At 41.1% G+C, this 18590-nt stretch overlaps 2 protein-coding genes across 2 annotated transcripts; one reads left to right on the plus strand and one right to left on the minus strand.

The window, feature by feature from the left end:
* Positions 1-3302: 3302 nt before the first annotated feature.
* On the minus strand, positions 3303-7287 carry rdh14b (retinol dehydrogenase 14b; the record flags this gene model as incomplete). The annotated part of the gene is made up of 2 exons (XM_080744457.1): positions 3303-5829; positions 6928-7287. The coding sequence occupies 2 exons, from the start codon at positions 7285-7287 to the stop codon at positions 5203-5205; spliced, it is 987 nt and encodes a 328-aa protein (XP_080600583.1). The 3' UTR covers positions 3303-5202.
* A 3362-nt stretch (positions 7288-10649) lies between these two features.
* Positions 10650-17275, plus strand: LOC308300321 (interleukin-31 receptor subunit alpha-like; the record flags this gene model as incomplete). The annotated part of the gene is made up of 7 exons (XM_080744137.1): positions 10650-10746; positions 12646-12762; positions 15398-15463; positions 15777-15923; positions 16042-16182; positions 16710-16794; positions 17107-17275. The coding sequence occupies 7 exons, from the start codon at positions 10650-10652 to the stop codon at positions 17273-17275; spliced, it is 822 nt and encodes a 273-aa protein (XP_080600263.1).
* Between the last annotated feature and the right edge of the window lie 1315 nt (positions 17276-18590).

The raw sequence follows: 18590 nt of genomic DNA on the forward strand, positions 1-18590 counted from the left end.
CCCACACACCCCATAAAGCCGCTGCAACCCTGTTTCTATGACAACGGTGCATGTTTCTATATTTCTGCTGTTTTGTTCCAACAATAAAGCACAAATGATGCATTTGTCCAAGCCATGTGCACGTTATTTATTTTATTTGAGTTACTTTGTAGCATATCCCAGCCCTGCTAATTCCTTTACCACCTCGCTATGGTTTCCAGCAAATGTTCATGGCACTTCATTTGACCTTGAACTTTCGTTAGTCGCTCTGGATAAAATCATCTGTTGAATGTTTACAGTTTACTGTACAGTAGTTGTGCGTGTGTGTGTGTGCGATGGGCTTGCGTGCATGTGTGTGTACGTGTGGGCGAGCGTGTGTCAAATTGAGGTAGCGAATATCAATGCTGAATCTATGTTCCTCACTGAATATAATTATTGCATTATGTACAGTACTATGATATCATTGTACAAAATGCAGTAGCTTCTGCTTAGTAGCTTTCCAGTAACTTTTTTTTTTTTTTTTTTCCTAAATCCATGAGTCACACTTTGGCCCACTGATTCACTGACTATGATGTGTTCTTCAAGGAGTCTGAAATCAGAGAAATGGGTTAGCAGGCAAAACATTTTCGGTAATACTTTTACCCCATGCCTATAATGCATTATAAACATAATCTTAACCATAACCATAGCATATTATAAATAAAAGCAGTGCTTATTAAATTGGGGTCTGTGAACCCTCAGGGGTCCTTGCGGGGGTTCTAGACTAGAGGCTCAGGATCATTTTAGATTATAATCAATAATAAGTACTGTAGATGTATAATGCATAGAATATTTTTTCAAAGCACTATAAGGACACCCCAAAAGCCATAAACATTTAATATATTATTGAATATTAAATGGTAGAGATACTGGAAAGATTCTGCAAGAGTATGATCAAATGTCCCCTGGTATAGTACAATCCACCATTAGACATCGTTCAGGATTACCTTAACCCATTTAGGCCTAGAATTATTGAATGCTTTAACCAGTGAAAAATAGCAGATACACAAGCTCACGCGAGCTTGTAGATCTGCTATTTTTGAAAAAGTCGTGAAAATGTGTGCAAATCTTTGAATATATGTATTTTCAAAGCGAACGTTTGTAACTCAAATTTTGCTTCTGGGTGGTCCCTGAAACTAAATATTTTGAGATGCGGGTCCGTGGCCAAATAAATATCATTTTGGGGGTCCTTCACATGAAAAGGTTTGAGAACTACTGACAATAGCAGTCTCTCAAGAACAGACTAACTGAGCTCCAGTTGAGTGAAAAGGACCTTTTCTTTGACGATGGCTGGCCAGATTGCTGACATAATAGAAACATAGGTTTTTCAAAAAAGCTTAGAAGGATTCAAAAGACACTTATAGAATCGGGTCAAAATTCTAATTTTCACGATTTTTCAAAAATAGCAGATCTACAAGCTTGCAGCGCGGCACTGTGAGCTTGTATATCTGCTATTTTTCAATAGTTAAAGCATAAAATAATGATACACAATAATGTGTACCCGTTCAGGATTACCTTAAGGACCCCCTCGAACATGAGATGATGCATGATCTCAAGGGCTTTCTCCTTCTAATAAAGGTACTACATATATATATAGATCTTGTATGCTACATTATGCACCTCTCTCACATTGAAATGACTGCCACGGCTGCTGTCCTCCCACGCCGTCGACTTGAGAGCATGTTTTCTAACGTTGCTGCCGGTTTAAAAACCTTGTATGACCAAAACTGTGAGGTTTCAGGACGTGGAAGAATGATTCAGTGGATCCATTATGGTTATTACTTGGCCACACGCTCAAGACTTTACATATGGTGAAATGTTTATCCCGCAAAAACACTACACTAGACCACTTTTAACTTTAATTAAAGAAATGTCAAAAGAAATTACGATCTATCAGCTCACAGCGTGCGACGTGTTGTGAGCTTGTAGATCTGAGACATTCACTGCTTTTGTGACACACAGCAGTATGATGAAGAGTGAAGACGGGCAATATAGTACAGCAGGGGTCTTCAACAGGCGGTCCGGGACCCCTAGGGGGTCCTCAGAGTTACTACAGGGGGGCCGCCAAATCCTTGTGTGATATGATAATTATTTTAAATTAACAACTTGAACCCTCGCATCCCTATACTCTTGAGAACTTTAGCCAAAAATAGCAGATCTACAAGCTCTCAACGCCTCGCAGTGCGAGGCGCTGAGTGCTTGTAAATCAGCTATTTTTGGCAAATAGGTTTAGTGTAGAGGTAAAAAAGAGCAGACCAAGTCAGAGTGAAAGGTCAAGTTTACTAAGTATCGACGATTGAAGATTTTAAGTGGTTAAGTGTCAAACAAGTCTATGAATCTTTCTATGAAATCGATGAGAATCTCCATCACACATTATACAATATGTAGAGGGGGTCCCTGCTTCATCTCTCTCTCTCTGCTAAGGGGTCCTTGGCCTGAAAACGTTGAAATTCCATGTAGTAAAGATAAAACGTAAAAAGTTGATTCGTGGAGATACAAGGTTTCTGAACGGACAGCAATGCCATGCAAACTGCCTGTAACCACAGGAGGGAAGCAGAGCACAGCATCATCTCACTGATCTGCATTGTATGGACCTTATTATTCCTGTGTTCCCAGACACAGCGCAAGTCATTTACACTTCAAACACACGCAAAGAGAAGAAGAGGGAACTGGTTGATTCAATCCCTCGTTCCTTTTTACACAGGCAGAAATACAGTAGGCGACATGCTGAATTATGTACAAGCCAGGCGTTCAAACAGAAGCTCCTGAACTAGATACTCTTCTCGTGCCGCTCAGAGGACGTTCACGGCAAAAAGCAGTAAAGAGAAAACATGGAATTAATGTATGTAAACTAGCGCCCTGATGTATGGGTCAGGTTTTGTGTATGACATGTCCAAAATAGGGCCGCCAGCCGCCAGGTTGAAAATGGTTCATTCGGTCAGTGGGTTTTATGAATATTTAACCAAGTATCAACAAGAGCTTTTCACTATTAATATCCACTGGAACACAGGTTATCTTTTATTTCCTGAAAAGTAATGGTTTTGGACATACATTGGTTTTACAGCGACAATACCTAAATATATCTAAATAATATCTAATGTCTTGCTTTAGTTTTGATGCCGCATTTGCAGCATCATTGCTTATACAATGATAGACTTAACTTTTTGTTTTGCACAAGACATTTTAGCAACTGGCCCGCTGCTGAACAGTATTGATTTGGTTCACCAAGGATTGTTTTATTTTAGGCAATTATTTGCTTTATTTAGAAATGACAGTGTTGTAGATACAGAAGTTCAAGACACAATTGAGAGAGAAAAAGGTAACCAGCTGAAATCTAACCAGAGACATTGCAGTTATTTCTTCAACTTGCAGTGTTTAACCACTTAAGCAATATTCATAGTTTTCAAAAATACAGTAGCAGAACTACAAGTGATGCGAGCTTGTAGATCAGCTATTATTTTAACATTTTCATCTATGACATGCCCAAAATAGGGACACCAGAGTGAAAGTGGTTATGCCCTATTTTATATTTTAAAGACACAAGACAAAGGTCACATTGTGATACCGTACGTTGTGATGGGCTATTTGCACTATTTGTGATTTTTGTGTTACTCTTGCCCTGTGCTGGCAAAAATGTAAAGGTCAGAAAACAGGGCTTTCACTGAAGCATCTCTTTAACCTTAGCATCGCTAATCAGGGCACATCATAATAGGCGAACATTCAGCAAAGATTGCAGATCTACAAGTTAACAACACGTTGCATTGTGGGCTTGTAGATCAGTTATTTTTGGCGAAGAGATTAGGTGTAAAGGGAAAGAAGGAGTGGACCAACTATGGACCCCAGTCAACGAAGTATATAGGGTTAAATGCGTAACAGGCCCATTTTTCACTGCATCATTCATAATCTATCTAATTAACTCAAAAGTAGTAGTGTAGACCGTCTCCTAACGCGCCCAGGTTAGTAAACATTTGGCATTTTTTTCCGATGACACAGTATTGTTTCCACAGTTGGATATCCATATTCTAGAGTTGGGGCTCCCTGGTGGCTCTCCAGGTAGAACAACCATTAAGGCTCAGTCCTTGCACAGCCAGGGTTCAAGTCTGACCCGAGGCACTTTGCTACATGTCCTTCACCATCTCTCTCTCCTGCCCTTTCCTGTCTCTCTCCACTATCGCTGTCAAATAATAAAGGCTTGCAAATGCCCCAAAAGTAAATAAAATCATGATAATATATACAGAGTTTGCTGTGGAACAGGTAGGAATATGTGTGTCTAAGATGCATATTATTCTAAAAGGACACACTCAATTCAGCATCAGTTAAAGGGATATTACACTTTCAAAAAACTTTTTGTCATTGTATGGTCTAATCAGGCTTGTATGAACACCCTGAACAGTTTTTAGTTTTCTTCATTCAGTATTTAGATATTTGATGTAAATGTTATCTGGCCCTCCAGGCCCAGGGCCTCTCCCCACACACACTCATTGTAACTTCAAACTCCATTTTAACCATGATAGATTCATTAAAAATACCCATTATTTCTTCTGGTGACTCAAACTACCCTCCTAATACGTGAGCAGGCCGTGTTTTTTCCATAACGTTTTTCATGTATTTTTAATAATTCTTTGTGAAAAATGGAAAAAATTAAATACAATAAAAATATATAAAAAATACATGAAAAACGTTATGGAAAAAAAACATGGCCTGCTCACGTAGTAGGAGGGTATTATGAGTCACCAGAAAGAATAATGGGTATTTTTAATGAATCTATCATGGTTAAAATGGAGTTTGAAGTTACAATGAGTGTGTGTGGGGAGAGGCATGGGCGTGTCGGGCCTGGTAACTTTTACATCAAATATCTAAATACTGAATGAAGAAAATTAAAAACTGTTCAGGGTGTTCATACAAGCCTGATTAGACCATACAATGACAAAAAGTGTTTTTGAAAGTGGAATATCCCTTTAATGATACTTCAGCCATAGATATCGTCTGTGCTTTTGCAAATTGTACTATCCTGATATGGCATTAAAAGTTGTATTTTCCTGGTTTAATCACAAACATTATCAAATAGCAGGTCACATTGTCTGAACTATCAGACAATGCGACACTAGACACTATCTAGATCTGATATTCTTGGTACAATATCGATATTGAGGTATTTGGTGAAAAACAATCTCATCAACACAGTCAGTCTGCTCCGTTCCCCAGCCCCACCATTCTCTCGCTCAGGTCCCACAGCCTCTTGGCCGACTGTCCATCGGTGGCTTTGGCCATAAGCTCCTCCTCCTCACAGTTAGCAAAGCACTTCCCTGACACTCCCTCCACCTCGGGGGAGCAGGCCAGGTACAGCGGCGTCTGGGCCCCCTCCAGTGGGCTCTTGAAGAAGACCAGGGAGGCCAGATAAAACAGGGGCTTGGCCAGCAGAGGGATGTGAACGTGTCTGCCTAGCCTGGTCCTCACGATGCCCGGGGTGAGAGCGTTGACCGTGACCTGCGAGCCCTCCAGGCGGCTCGCCAGTTCTTTGGTGAACAGCAGGTTGGCTAGCTTGCTCTGACTGTAGCAGAAGGCTTTGTTGTAGTTGGCCTCACTGTTCAGGTCCTCGAAGTTGATGTGTCCGTACTTGTACAGCTTGGAGGAGACCACCACGATGCGGCTGGGGGCCGAGCTCTTCAGCAGGTCCAACAGGAGGTGGGTGAGGAGGAAGTGGCCCAGGTGGTTGACGCCCAGCTGCATCTCAAAGCCGTCCTCCGTCTTGGAGTAAGGACACTGGTAGAGGCCCGCGTTGTTGATGAGCACGTCAATCTTCGATTCCTCCTGATGGGCGAACAAAGAGTCATTATTAAACATTTAAACTTTAAATTTAAAAATGTATCCAACAGGCTTGTGAATGCTTTCATGGCTTCATTACAGTGTTACATGAAAAAAGGGAGATGACATGCAGATCCAACCCTAGTTGGGCAGGAGCTGAGCGAACGAGTAGATACTAGAAAAATAAACAAAAACACTCGAACACTGTACATAATTATGTGCTCCTCCCATTCTAACTTCAGTCTGAAGAAGAGCAGTGTTGCTCGAAACGTCACAACATTTATTTGGTGCAATAAAGCACTTTTTCGCATGTGAGCCCACAGTGTGCGAGTGTTTTTGTTTATTTCATTACAGTGTTATAATTTTAATTATGTAATATAGAATTACTGTTTTAAACAAGATATAAACAACATATTTTAATGGCTCACAACTTAAGAGCATCACAAGAAGGTTTAGTGAGCTTGAAGACGGATTATTTTTGTGACACCATCAGAAAATGGATTTTACATGTTTATTAATTATTGACTACTGCCAAAGTGGCTGCTATGCAAGCATAGTCTGAATGTTTATGTTTTGGTCATTTAGTTGACAGGTAGGATTGTATCCAGTATTTCAGGACCATGGACAGGTCCCATACAGCACACAGGTCATATTGAGGTGAGGTGACACAATGGTCTATTATGCTGCATTTGACAATGACTAGAATAAACTAGATATCAGCCATTCTCAAAAACTACTGTCTTTAACACTGCCAGCTGTGTGTGACCATGGTAAATGTAGATCAGAGTAAAAAGGACAACACTTACAGGAAATGGTGTAAGAGAAGACTGTCAACAATTAGTTAAACTTATGATCAACATTACTTTCATGACAGCTGTTAGTTAGTAATACTGTTACTGTTGTTTCCAATACATTAGCAGTCCTCCATATCTATTCATTGCATGAAAGTTAACATACTAGAATAAAGTCCTCAGTGCTCCTTTGCAACTGAGTATTTGCTTGGTCCATATGGTTACATAATGATTGATAGATAGATAGATATGTGTACTGTACATAGTTATTACGAGTTAAATAGAGTGTAACAATAAGTACATGATGGCTCACCTGCATGATTTCATGACAGAAGCTCCGGACTGAACTAAGGGACGCCAGGTCCAGGTGTTTGATGACCACCTCACCGAGCGGCCCTGGCCCGGCTCGCTTCTTCAGATCCCGGGCTGCGTCCTCGGCGCTCTGCCGGTCCCGGCAGGCCATGATCACCCGCGCCTGGAGCCCGATCAGTTCCCCCGCAAGTGCCCTCCCTATGCCGCTGTTCGCCCCGGTCACTATCACGGTCTTTCCCCGCATCATGTCGGCCGAATACCGGAGGAGCTTGCACGCCTTTTGCGCCCGGGGGAACAGGCGGCGCATAATGAATAAAACCCCACCGCCGACCACCGCGGCGATGATGACCGCTGTGGACATTTGAGCAGGTTGTATCAAAGCAGCCAAGTATATAATAAAGGTCACATGTAACAGTTACATATCATGAAATGTCAGGAGACTACAACCACCGTCAAACCACACTGCCTCGCGTCACCAGGCTTTTGGTTTCTATGTGCAGAAATGTGCTCACATCCGGTTTAAAGCCCGCTCACTGTATCCTGTTGACTTTCGCTCACAAATACATGCATGCAGGCCATACTCTATGACGCAGGCAGACCCGTTTCCGTATCCGCTCTGAACCGGATGTGTAATCTGCAAAGTGAATTGATCCCAGCCAATGAACACATTAATGGCAAGCACTTCCGGACTTTTTCTTTAAAGGAGTACTTCACCCCATAGAGTTATAAGAAGTAGTTTTTTTTTTTTTTTAATTGATTAGTCACACCATGGAGACTTTTTTGTATTTGTCGAATTCATAAGACAAAAAAAATATTATAGTAAACTTTACCCCCATTGATTCTGGATGGGGACCCAAAAGAAATGCATGGGCCGGGATGGTGACCCAAATGCATTTGTGTGAGAATCAGGGGAAATTTTACTTGACCCTTGACCCTAAATGTACCCCCATTGATTCTGACCCAAATGCATTTGGGGCATTATTTCTTTTCTTTTTTCCCCCCTTTTTTTCCCTCCTCGTTTTCTTTTTTTCTTTTTGAGCGGTGGTCACACCGTCTCCATAGCGTGGCCGTGTGTGTATCCGTCCGTCTATGTATGTGGGTGGGTGGGTCCGTATGTAGCCTAAGTACCCCTGGTGACCAGAGAGGTGCTGTTGAGTCTAGTCTGCCCTAAGCATCAACTGCAATACCAGTGGTGGCCTGAGTGACATGGATGGATGGATGGCTCTCTCTCTCACACGCAAGCAAGCACCCCCCCCCCCCCCCCATATATATTTTTTTTTATTAGTTTTTTAATATTTTTTTAATATTTTTTATTATAATTATAATTATTATTATATATTTGTTTTGCTGTTGCGCAGCCTCCACGACCACCGCTCAGTTCACACGGGGTGTGATTTTTTAATGCTAATTTAATACAAATATACATTATTATACTAGCTAATAAAAGCAGCTAAAACAGCCAAATAGCATACATCTTCATTTGGTCTGCTGTAAAATGGCCTGTCCTAATCTACTCTACTGCCCCGGCCCAAACATTGATTGATTGATTGATGGATTGATTGATTGATTGAAGTAGGCTTATTTATTAGAAGTTTGCATAGGAAAAGGTACAGTTTAGACAGACAACACAAAGCACAGTTTTATTGTTGGCTGTCCTTCATTATTACTTAACTTCCTCATGCTATCTTAAAACAGTTGCATCAACATCCCCGCGATTGTTCCATCGCGTGCCTCAGTTCCTGTATTTTGTCTTAATGGAAGCGTGTAGGAAAGAACATTTTCGGCATGTAGTAGGCTAGTAGTAAATCTTCGCTTTAAAACGATTAACAGTAAAGCAGCACTCATTGCTGGCTTCCAATCGCGCATGGTGGGACGATGCTCCTCCGCGGATGTCTTCAGATATATTTAATATCAGTAGGCGGCCTACGCTGTGTTCTGATTGTAGGATAAAAGAATGCGTTGGTTTCCAGTCCTGTATGTCCTCACCGTCGTGGTCACAGCTATCTGTTCTACAGGTAATTCACTCTCCATCCATGTAGCCTACAGTGCAGTGGTGTAAAGTAACTAATGTACATGTAGTAGCCTAGTTGTTTTTTCTACAGAGGAAGTTATGGTTGAAATCAAATCAACGGTGCCCACATGAATAGTTTCTGTTCCTGACCTGCTGTTTGAATGATTATGTCTATGACTATGTTTTTGTTTGTTCCACAAGCTGGTGGTGATGTTAGTTCTTATTAGTAAACGCATATTATAATTTGTTGTACTTGACTGGGTTTTTAGATTAGTAGACCTATTATTGTTTTTGTACTTGATTGGGTTTTAGATTAGTAGCCTATTATTGTTTATTGTACTTGATTGGGTGTTATATTGTACTGTAATTTAGAAAAGACTCCTGAACAGGTGATGAAAATTAATCAATGCATCTGGTTTGTCCAATGTGATTGTGATGTCCATGTCAAATAAATAAAACATAACATTAGGCTTAAGTACAATGTTGAGGTATTTGTAGGCCTACTTTACTTGAGTATTTCCATACTTTTACTTCTACTTCACTAGGCCTTACATCTTGGATCCAAATATTGTACTTTTACATTTAGCCTATTTGAAAACTTAATAGGCTATAGTTACTTTGTAGATTATTATTTAAAGAAATACATTAACCAGCCGATCTACAAGCTCACAATACTTTGCGATTTTAAGCATTGCGAGCTTGTAGAACTGCTATTTTCAAAAGATCTTTAAATTATACATTCTGCATGAGCAGTAGGTCTACTGTCTACTTTTGACTTTAAGTACATTCATACTTTTTCATAAGTGCCAGGCTTTTACTTTACGGGCTTGTAGGCCTACATTTGAGTAGCCTACTTTTTCCACCACATGTAGGAAATCATATGGCCAAAATATACTCATTGTGACTAAATAGAAACTTGTATGGTATTTTGGTATCAGTTTCAGCATAACCCCATGTTAGTTTCACTGTGAGTGAGTGTTGACAAAAGCCATTCGAAGTATATTTGGATTAGATCTTTAGTAAATCTTTAGTAGGCTACTAGCCTATTACTGAAGATGTAATCCTAAAGACTTCTCTGGTGGTTCTGGTTAGTAGCCAATAGAATTCTTATCAAATGGATCATCTTTAATAGCTATAGGCCCTGGCCTCAGGCTGAGAGAGAGAAAGAGAGAGAGAGAGAGAGAGAGAGAGAGAGAGAGAGAGAGAGAGAGAGAGAGAGTGAGATGAAGCAGGGACCACTGTAGGGCCACCACAAGACCTTATGGTGCCTGACTCGCGACTGACTGTTGGGTGCCCCCCCCAACGACCCCAGACATTTCACCACTTTCCCTCTTGACTCAGTATACTTGGTAAACTTCATTTGACTCTGAACCTTCTTACTCTCGTACTTATTTTTTTCATCTACACCAAACCTCTTCACCAGAAATAGCTGATCTGAGCATGTATAGATCGGCTATTTTCAGCCAATCTTCCCCCAGAATAAAAAAAAGTTCCTATCACAAAAAGATTTGGCGGCCCCCCCTGTAGCCTAGTAACTCTGAGGACCCCCTATAGGTCCCGGACCCCCTGTTGAAGACCTACAAGCCTGTTTATTTATTTATTTATTATCATCGTTATGTTAACACTATGTTTCTAATAGGTCAACCAGAAGAGCCATGCACTGTTCAACCCAGTCATGAATATGTAGAGCTGGGTTCTAATATCAACGTAACATGCCAGAGCTCCTGCAGACCTGGCAGAAGCTACTGGACAATCAACAGCAAAAAACAAGAAGTCAACCTCTCAACGACTACTGGCTCTTCATATGCGGTGCTGTTTCTTAAGACGTTCACTCACCACACTGCTGTAATACAATGTCATAATTCTTTCACTAACTGGGTGCTGGGAGGAATGACCATATATTCATACAGTAAGACAACTATTTGGTCCCTGTTTTGTTCATTTGGCAACAGAAGTGTGCAGCTGAGATGGATAACGATCCATGTCCCATTTTTCATTAACAGCTAAACCCAGCAATGTGTCGTGCATCTTACAATACAGCCCCAATGCATCAGCAGCCAGTCAGCCAGACCAGTTCAGGTGTAACTGGGACCACAAAATTAACCCAAAGGACAACACATCATTGGAAATAACCTATTCAGTGTGTATAAAAGGGTGAGATTTGTTTTTGTTTTTATATCATTTTTGCAGCAGTTAATGGTGGACTGTGGACTGGACATGCTTGCTATTTTGAATTAAAACCATGTTTGCCTTTTTTAAGTGCCTCATCGCAAGTGCCGAAAGTTGTCGAGAGCTGCAGCAAAACTTCTTGCACGCTCCCGGAAACGCCTGACCATAATGAGAACAGCTCTGTCGTTGTGAGAGCTAAGACCAGTGCTTGGGAGATTGACTCAGACCCTTATGAATTTAATCCCTATCATATATGTAAGTTACTGTATGTCACCTCTGTAGAACAGATATCCAACTTCATTTTTTGATTTATTATGCTTACCTTTATACATCTGTGATGGGCTTTCATCTTTACATTTGTTCAGGGCAACTGCGTCCTCCAATGATACATGTAAATGCACTTTACAACCATCTGCTGGTACAATGGAACCAGACACTCCATGATCAGCGGATCATTTGTCAAGTCAAATATGGCGAGGTATGTCTCTCACTGTTCAGTAGGCCTGCAACTATAAGGTATTTTCGAAGTGATTGTTCTATCAATTTCTTTCAATTTTTAGCTCATCAAATTATCTTGGAGCGTGCAATGCGCCACATTGCATTGTGAGCTTTTAGATCGTCTATTTTCAATGAATATATTGAAGGAAAAAAGATTGATAAGCTCTACAAGCTCACAACGCTATTTCTGCAAATTTCAGTTTTCCTCCCAAAAAAAAAAAAAAAAAAAAATACAAAATCTTAATTAAAGATTCTTAATTAAATTAAATTGAATAGTTTGGTTGCATCCCTATACTGTATCTATTTACAAACATGATTTATCAAGGCGATTGGTGGTTAATGTCAGCTCCATTATGAATAGTCATACATAATAGAGCCTAATTCATTGTTCTGTTTCTCATTATACCTTAAGGCTCTTGGTGGAGAAAACTCCAAGGTAAGACATTTAGCCCATTTCCCCGTCAAGCCAGTTGAGCCAGCCACGGTTGTTTGTAGGGGTGGGTGATATGGAAAAATACAATATCACGATATTTTCCCAAGCTGTATCACGATACACGATTTTATCACAATTCTTTTTCACGTTGGATTTTATGATTCTTTTTCAAGTTACTTGACAAAAACTAGACTCTCTGGGTTCCTTTTGGGAGGTCTAAATTGAACTCTGACAGTATACAAATGAAACCAAATGGACCCTTCCATTTGGTTTCATTTGTATACTGTCAGAGTTAAGTGGAGACTGGAGACCTTGATAGCCTATTTTAAAGTTTGAGAACTACTGATTTCGATGCAATGACTCTCTGTATTAACGATTAAACAGGATTTTTTACAAGGCTCCCTCAATTGTATCACAATATATACAATACCTCTGAATCGTTGTATCGTCTCAACGATAATTATCACCATATCGCCCACCCCTAGTTGTTTGACATTATTGTAAGCCTGGATGGCAGTATAGAGTCAGCCCTTAGATTTAACCCCCCCATTTCATCACTTAGCGTGTCCTCACGTTTCGCTTGAAACCTGGGGATGTGTGTGTGAGAGTGACCACAGAGGAGGTGGAATCCTGCACTAACTACACAGTGTCGGCACGTTGTGCGTTAACGGATGCCCCCTGGAGCACCTGGAGCCAGGAGAGAACGGTTCTTTCCGAGTTGAATGGTAAGGACACACAGCTCATCAGTGCAGGCATGTGATGTACTATGTTGGGTGGGTTGCCAATTTTGGTGTGTGTGTGTGTGTGTGTGTGTGCGTGCGTGTGTGCGTGCGCACGCGTGTGTGTGTGTGTGTGGAGGAACGGGGACAAAAACTGTCAAATGCCCTTGCCTGTGAAGGGAATTATTTTTGGATAGCAAAAGTTGAGGACAGATGTTGCGGCGGTTGAAGAATCAAAAACCTGCAGAGAAAACAGAGTCAATCAATCAATCGACTCTATTTGCGCAAACTAGATGTCCATTAAAAACAAACAACATACAGTAAAAACACTATACAAACAGAAAGAACACACCTATACCACAAAAGGACATCAGCTATTACAAGAGACAAGCATAGAAGTGTTTCCAAAAAGTAGGCCGATATCTTAATTGTAACACTGTGACTGAGACAAGGCTTAGACAGCAGCATAATAATAGGATTCTGAGACTCATTCAGTCGACACATTAATTTGTACATCACATTTCTCAAAAGGGCATGAAAAGTCTTGACAACTCACTTGCACTGCACCACCTTGGTCAATAGTATACACATGCAATCATTATAAGCAAACGGTGGGAGGGGGCGATACAGGAGAGTACAGTATGCTCTGAAGAGGTTTACATTTACATCAACTGGACATGTGTAAAATGTTCTCCTGTTAGCTTTATATAATATACGGCGCTGCCTATACAGATCATCATCATCAGTCAGTTGTTCTGTTATAAAATGCCCCTGATAAGATACAAGCTTTGCTACATACAGACGACACTTGACCTGACAGATAAAAAGTTGTAAATGAGAGATCCTTATCCCCTCTCGTCCTGCAAATCATACCTATTCTTACAGTAAAGGGAGACACCACTTCCCCATCTAAGCTGCATGCTCTGGTTAGCACATCCAGTGGTTAAAGTGTGGTGGTAATCTGTGCTACTGTTAATATTATCATGAAAGTCATGTTGTCTGATGTCACAACTCCAAATCTTTTAAGCACTTTAGCAGGAATTTTAGTTCCATCATGGGCTAGCTTCTTTGCCTTTAAGGCAAGATACACAAGTAAAAGGATGGACAGGCAAAACACATACCCTGTTGAATGTCTCTCTCATTGGATAAAAACAGGAGTTGACTAAAGACACTTACACTATGTACTGTATGAGATTTGCTCAAGTTTCAGTTTTATTGTTTTAGATTGGTTAATCTTCCTCACTCTTGGCTTAGGGTAAGAATGACGACCTCATCATAATTTACTCAATATACTCTTTGATCACTTCACAGAGAGCAAGTTCAAGTTCAACCTGTGGCGGAAAGTAGGTGAACGAAATATCAGTAGAGTCCGAAGAGTTTGGGTCATGTGGAGGGTAAGGAGCTTTAATGTATTCTATCAACATATCATTTACACATTTTACAAACTTGAAACATTTCCCATGGCTGTTGCTTCTTGCGATTATTTTGTGATCATAAATGTTTCAAATTTGTTTTACAGGCGATTCCACCAACATGCAAAGGTCGATTTGAATACCACATTCAAGGGATTCCAACGGTTGGTAATGTTCATGGCTCTGTGACTTGTGCTGTTGATGTGAATGAAGATGCACACAGAATCAAACTGATGGTCTTGCATGATGGCAACCTACATTGGACAGAATCCATTCATGTCCCAGCTGTTGGAGCAAGTGAGAAACAGTTTCTGAAGTTGACACTCAGCCTTTGTTTAACGTATTGTTTGCCATAATCTCTCAAGACAGATTCAGAGCTAAAGGAAGGTGTGTGTGCGTGCGTGTGTGTGTGCGTGCGTGCGTGTGTGTGTGTGTGTGTGTGTGTGTGTGTGTGTGTGTGTGTGTGTGTGTGTGTGTGTGTGTGTGTGTGTGTGTGTGTGTGTGTGTGTGTGTGTGTGTGTGTGTGTGTGTGTGTGTCTGGGTGTGGCTGTGGCTGTGGCTGTGGCTGTGGCTGTGTGGGGGGCCAGGTCTTCCTCAGGTCAGCTATCTCCAGACCAAAGCCTGTGACGGTAATATTCTGGTCAGCTGGGAGGCCCCTGTCCATCCCGTCAGTGGCTACATGATTCACTGGACCCATAATGGTTCCAAATACTTCTGGGCGGAGAGCAAAGCTACCAACATCACATTATATGGTTTGTTGGAAAGCATACATATAGCGATGGGTGGATGGATGGATGGGTGGATGGATGGATAGATAGATAGATATAGGTCGATGATAAACATCAGTTAATGGACATGTTGGTGTCCATTAACATAGAACTATGTCTATCCCAATTGATTGTTTTCTGATGTGATTGTGATTTCACTGCTGCATCCTTTCTAGGTCAATTCACTTATACTGTAGTACCGGTATGTGTAGATAATTAATAAAGGCAGATTTATACATTCCTGATTTCTTGAACAACTGCAGGAAAGCTTCCTGCATCCAACTGTGTGTGTAGCAAACTAGGAATCTAACCTTTGTGCACTGTGGTGGGCAGGAACATTACCCCTGCGCCACTCTGATACCCCCTGTATACATCAGCCTTAAGTTGTCACATAGACCCAACTCATGTCCACATACAGTAAACTTGAATTGTGCTTATTGTTTTTTGTCTCCTCTCTTACAGACCTTGACGATTTCACACAGTACAACATAACAGTGACTCCGCTCTTTAATAACGAGACAGGACGTGGTATGCAAGCACTTCAGATTTGCTCCAGGGAAAGAGGTACTTTATGAAGAATGTGGTCACACTTACCCACATACAGTACTGTATATACTATATGTGGGGCATAGAAAAATTAAATCAATGAAAACCTGAAAATGTAATTTAGAAATGATGTGGAAGACAAAATGACAAAATGGTGCCCCAAATGTATGATAAAAACTTATTTGATTACTTTTGTATGCTTTTTGAAGTTGCTATTGTGAGTGCTAGGTGTGTGTGTATAAGTGTAAATATAATATTCACCACCCGTTTAATATTCACCCCTTCATGAACTTAGCTCCCGAGGCTGTGTCCATCGTCGACGACATCGAACCAAAGGACATAAGTGCCCATGTCAAGTGGAGCATCGAGTCTCAGAAACAATGCAGTGGCGTGGTTGTCAACTACATAGTATTTTACAAGACCGAGAACGATCCAGAGCTCAGTGAGTAGTCCTGATTAATGCTTTGAAGTACCATAATAACAACTGCCTGTAGAACGAGTTGAAGATATTCCCTTCATCACATTGTTTTGAAGTCAGCGTGTGATTCCTTTCTTCTCAGATGTAACTGTCAGTGGCACCGAGCGCGAGGTCTTATTGCAAGAGCTGAAACCTGGAACGATGTACAGGGTCCACGTCATCGCTGTGTCTCTCACCGGGAATAGCAGCAGCAGTTACAGACACTTTAAAACACATTGGGTTGGTGAGTCGTCCCTTCAGTTACTACTTAAATGGGAATAATACTTCAAAGCGATTTGGGGGGGAAAGGCAGAAGAGACAATATTAAAGTTAATTTAAATTGAATGTGGTATGTAATCTGCTTTTGAAGAGATAGACAGATAGAACTCGTTAGGATGGGGTTGTTCATATTCACGTATTGGCCTCTCCAAAACTTGAAAATACATTGATAGTTGAATTGCAATTGCCATATGAGTGACATGATTTAATCTCCTCCACAATTGGTTTTATTAAGGTAAAATGTTCCACTCACCACAAACTTTTGTCGAGTTCCTAATTGCAAGTTACCCATTGCAACCCAGACACTGAGTGAAACTGTGATTCTCAAAGTTTTCTCAGAATAACACATGTTGGGAACAGAACATCAGAACTCAATAATGTCTTATAAACCTGTTGTTGTACAACAACAGGTCTCCTGTCTGGACGATGACATCTACTGGACTACTGCATGTTTCAATTAACTTCACTGTCATCTACTTCCAACTCTGTTAGATCATTACCTCATTGTGTCCATCACCGTATCCATCATCATCTGTGTGGTCATCCCTGTCTTCCTTGCAGCATGCTGTATTGTCCAGTAGGTTACAATGAATTTGCGAACTGCACTATCAGTTGCGCTTCTGGCGCTATCAGTTGTGCCCTGGCTATTAACCACTTTAAACAGGATTTTGCTATTCAGCGTAAGATGATGCATATAGGGCCTAAGTTGCGACCAGTGCTTACCAGTTAAGATGACATTGGATCAAGAGCTTTGCTGTATATCACGTCTGTCAAACCTAATAACAGCAGTCACACTGTGAAAGAGCATTTATTATGTGGTCCAAGGTTGACCATACTCCTATGAAACCAATGCTAAACTTCTTTGTGCTATTTATATTCTCTTTGGTAGGTGGAAGAAATACAAACGGAAGAAGGTGCCTGACCCTCGTTTCAGTTCTATAGCGTTGTGGGCTTCCCAGAATCACCAGAAGGTAAAACTAAAACGCACCAAAAAGTGTAGAATTTTCACCCTCATTCACTTGGCGGAACAAATTAGCTTCTGGATGCTGGAGAAGTAAAATGTAGTAAGATTTGTTGTTTTATTTGAAAAAAGTGTATTCAAGTACTCAAGTGTTCAAGTGATGGCCAAGAACACATTTCACATACTTTTCACCAATGTATGTGACATTAGAGCCAATAAAATGTGTTATAATCACAATATACAGTTCTACATTTAACATGGAAAATATTTCACCAAAAGGCTGCTCTTTTTAAAAAAACATATTGGTTACTACAGTACCTACCTTTGATTCAGCAGCCGCTCTGTGATTGTACGTATCTGTTGCCTGAGGTTGAAGCTGTCTGTGTGTGTGTGTGTGTGTGTGTGTGTGTTTCCACAGATTGTTCCTGTATTAAGCAATCCATCCGAAAGCCTGACCACGTGTGATTGCATTTATCCTTGCGAGCAAGAGCAAGACACCGCCACAGTTTACACCACCTTGCTGCACGCGGGAAGCCATTGGGACATGACAAGCTCCGGACCAGCCAATGACCAGACAGAGCAGTCGACATCTGACCACAGCGGCAGCAAGGCTGGTGAGCACTGAGCAGTGTGGCGTCAGTTCAGAAAAAGCTAAGGTATGGCAACATGACTGGTGTCTTGCACGCGCGTCTTCACGCGCATGCAAGACACCAGTCATGTTGCCATACCTTAGCAACAGGCATGATACATTTATTTTATGAACGGTTTCTTCAAGTGCAGCTAAAGTTGGCGTGTTAGTAAACGTGCCATAATTAACAATAATGCACTGCACCTGTGCAGCTGACCTGCGGAACCTGAGAATATACCATTTTGTCAAGATGGGGAGAATACAAGTGTGGAGAATATAATTATAATACCTTGTTAAAGTGACCATTTTGTTAAATGCATTTGTAGTTATTTTACTGTAATTTAACAACATAATAACCAGCTCAGATAGACAAAGAGACATTCATGGATTTATATGTAAAGGTAACTTTTATTTTCCTCCCTGGACCCAGAGTATGGCAGCTGCATACCCCTGCCATACCCAATTGACGTCCCTGCTGGTGAGCAAGATGAAGGTCTGCCCGTAGAGAAGACTAACCTTCAACTCTGCCCAGCCAAGCTCCCCCCTGCTGCAGGCACACAGGTGGAGAAGCCAGGGAATCCTCCTGTAGTGCCAACAACAGTACTTCTGTCTTCAGAGATCAGCCTTCCAAACCCATACCAAAGCCAATGCATTGAGGAGCCTCCCGTCTGGAGCACTACTGACACATGCAAGCTTCTGCAGGCAATGACACAGCAAGGAAAGATGGGTGTTTATGTCACTATGAACATGTTTGAGCAGGCAGGGACAGGACAGGTAAAAATAA

This window comes from Nannobrachium achirus (genome assembly GCF_963921795.1).
Source record: "Nannobrachium achirus genome assembly, chromosome: 16".
Classification (NCBI taxonomy): Eukaryota; Metazoa; Chordata; class Actinopteri; order Myctophiformes; family Myctophidae; genus Nannobrachium; species Nannobrachium achirus.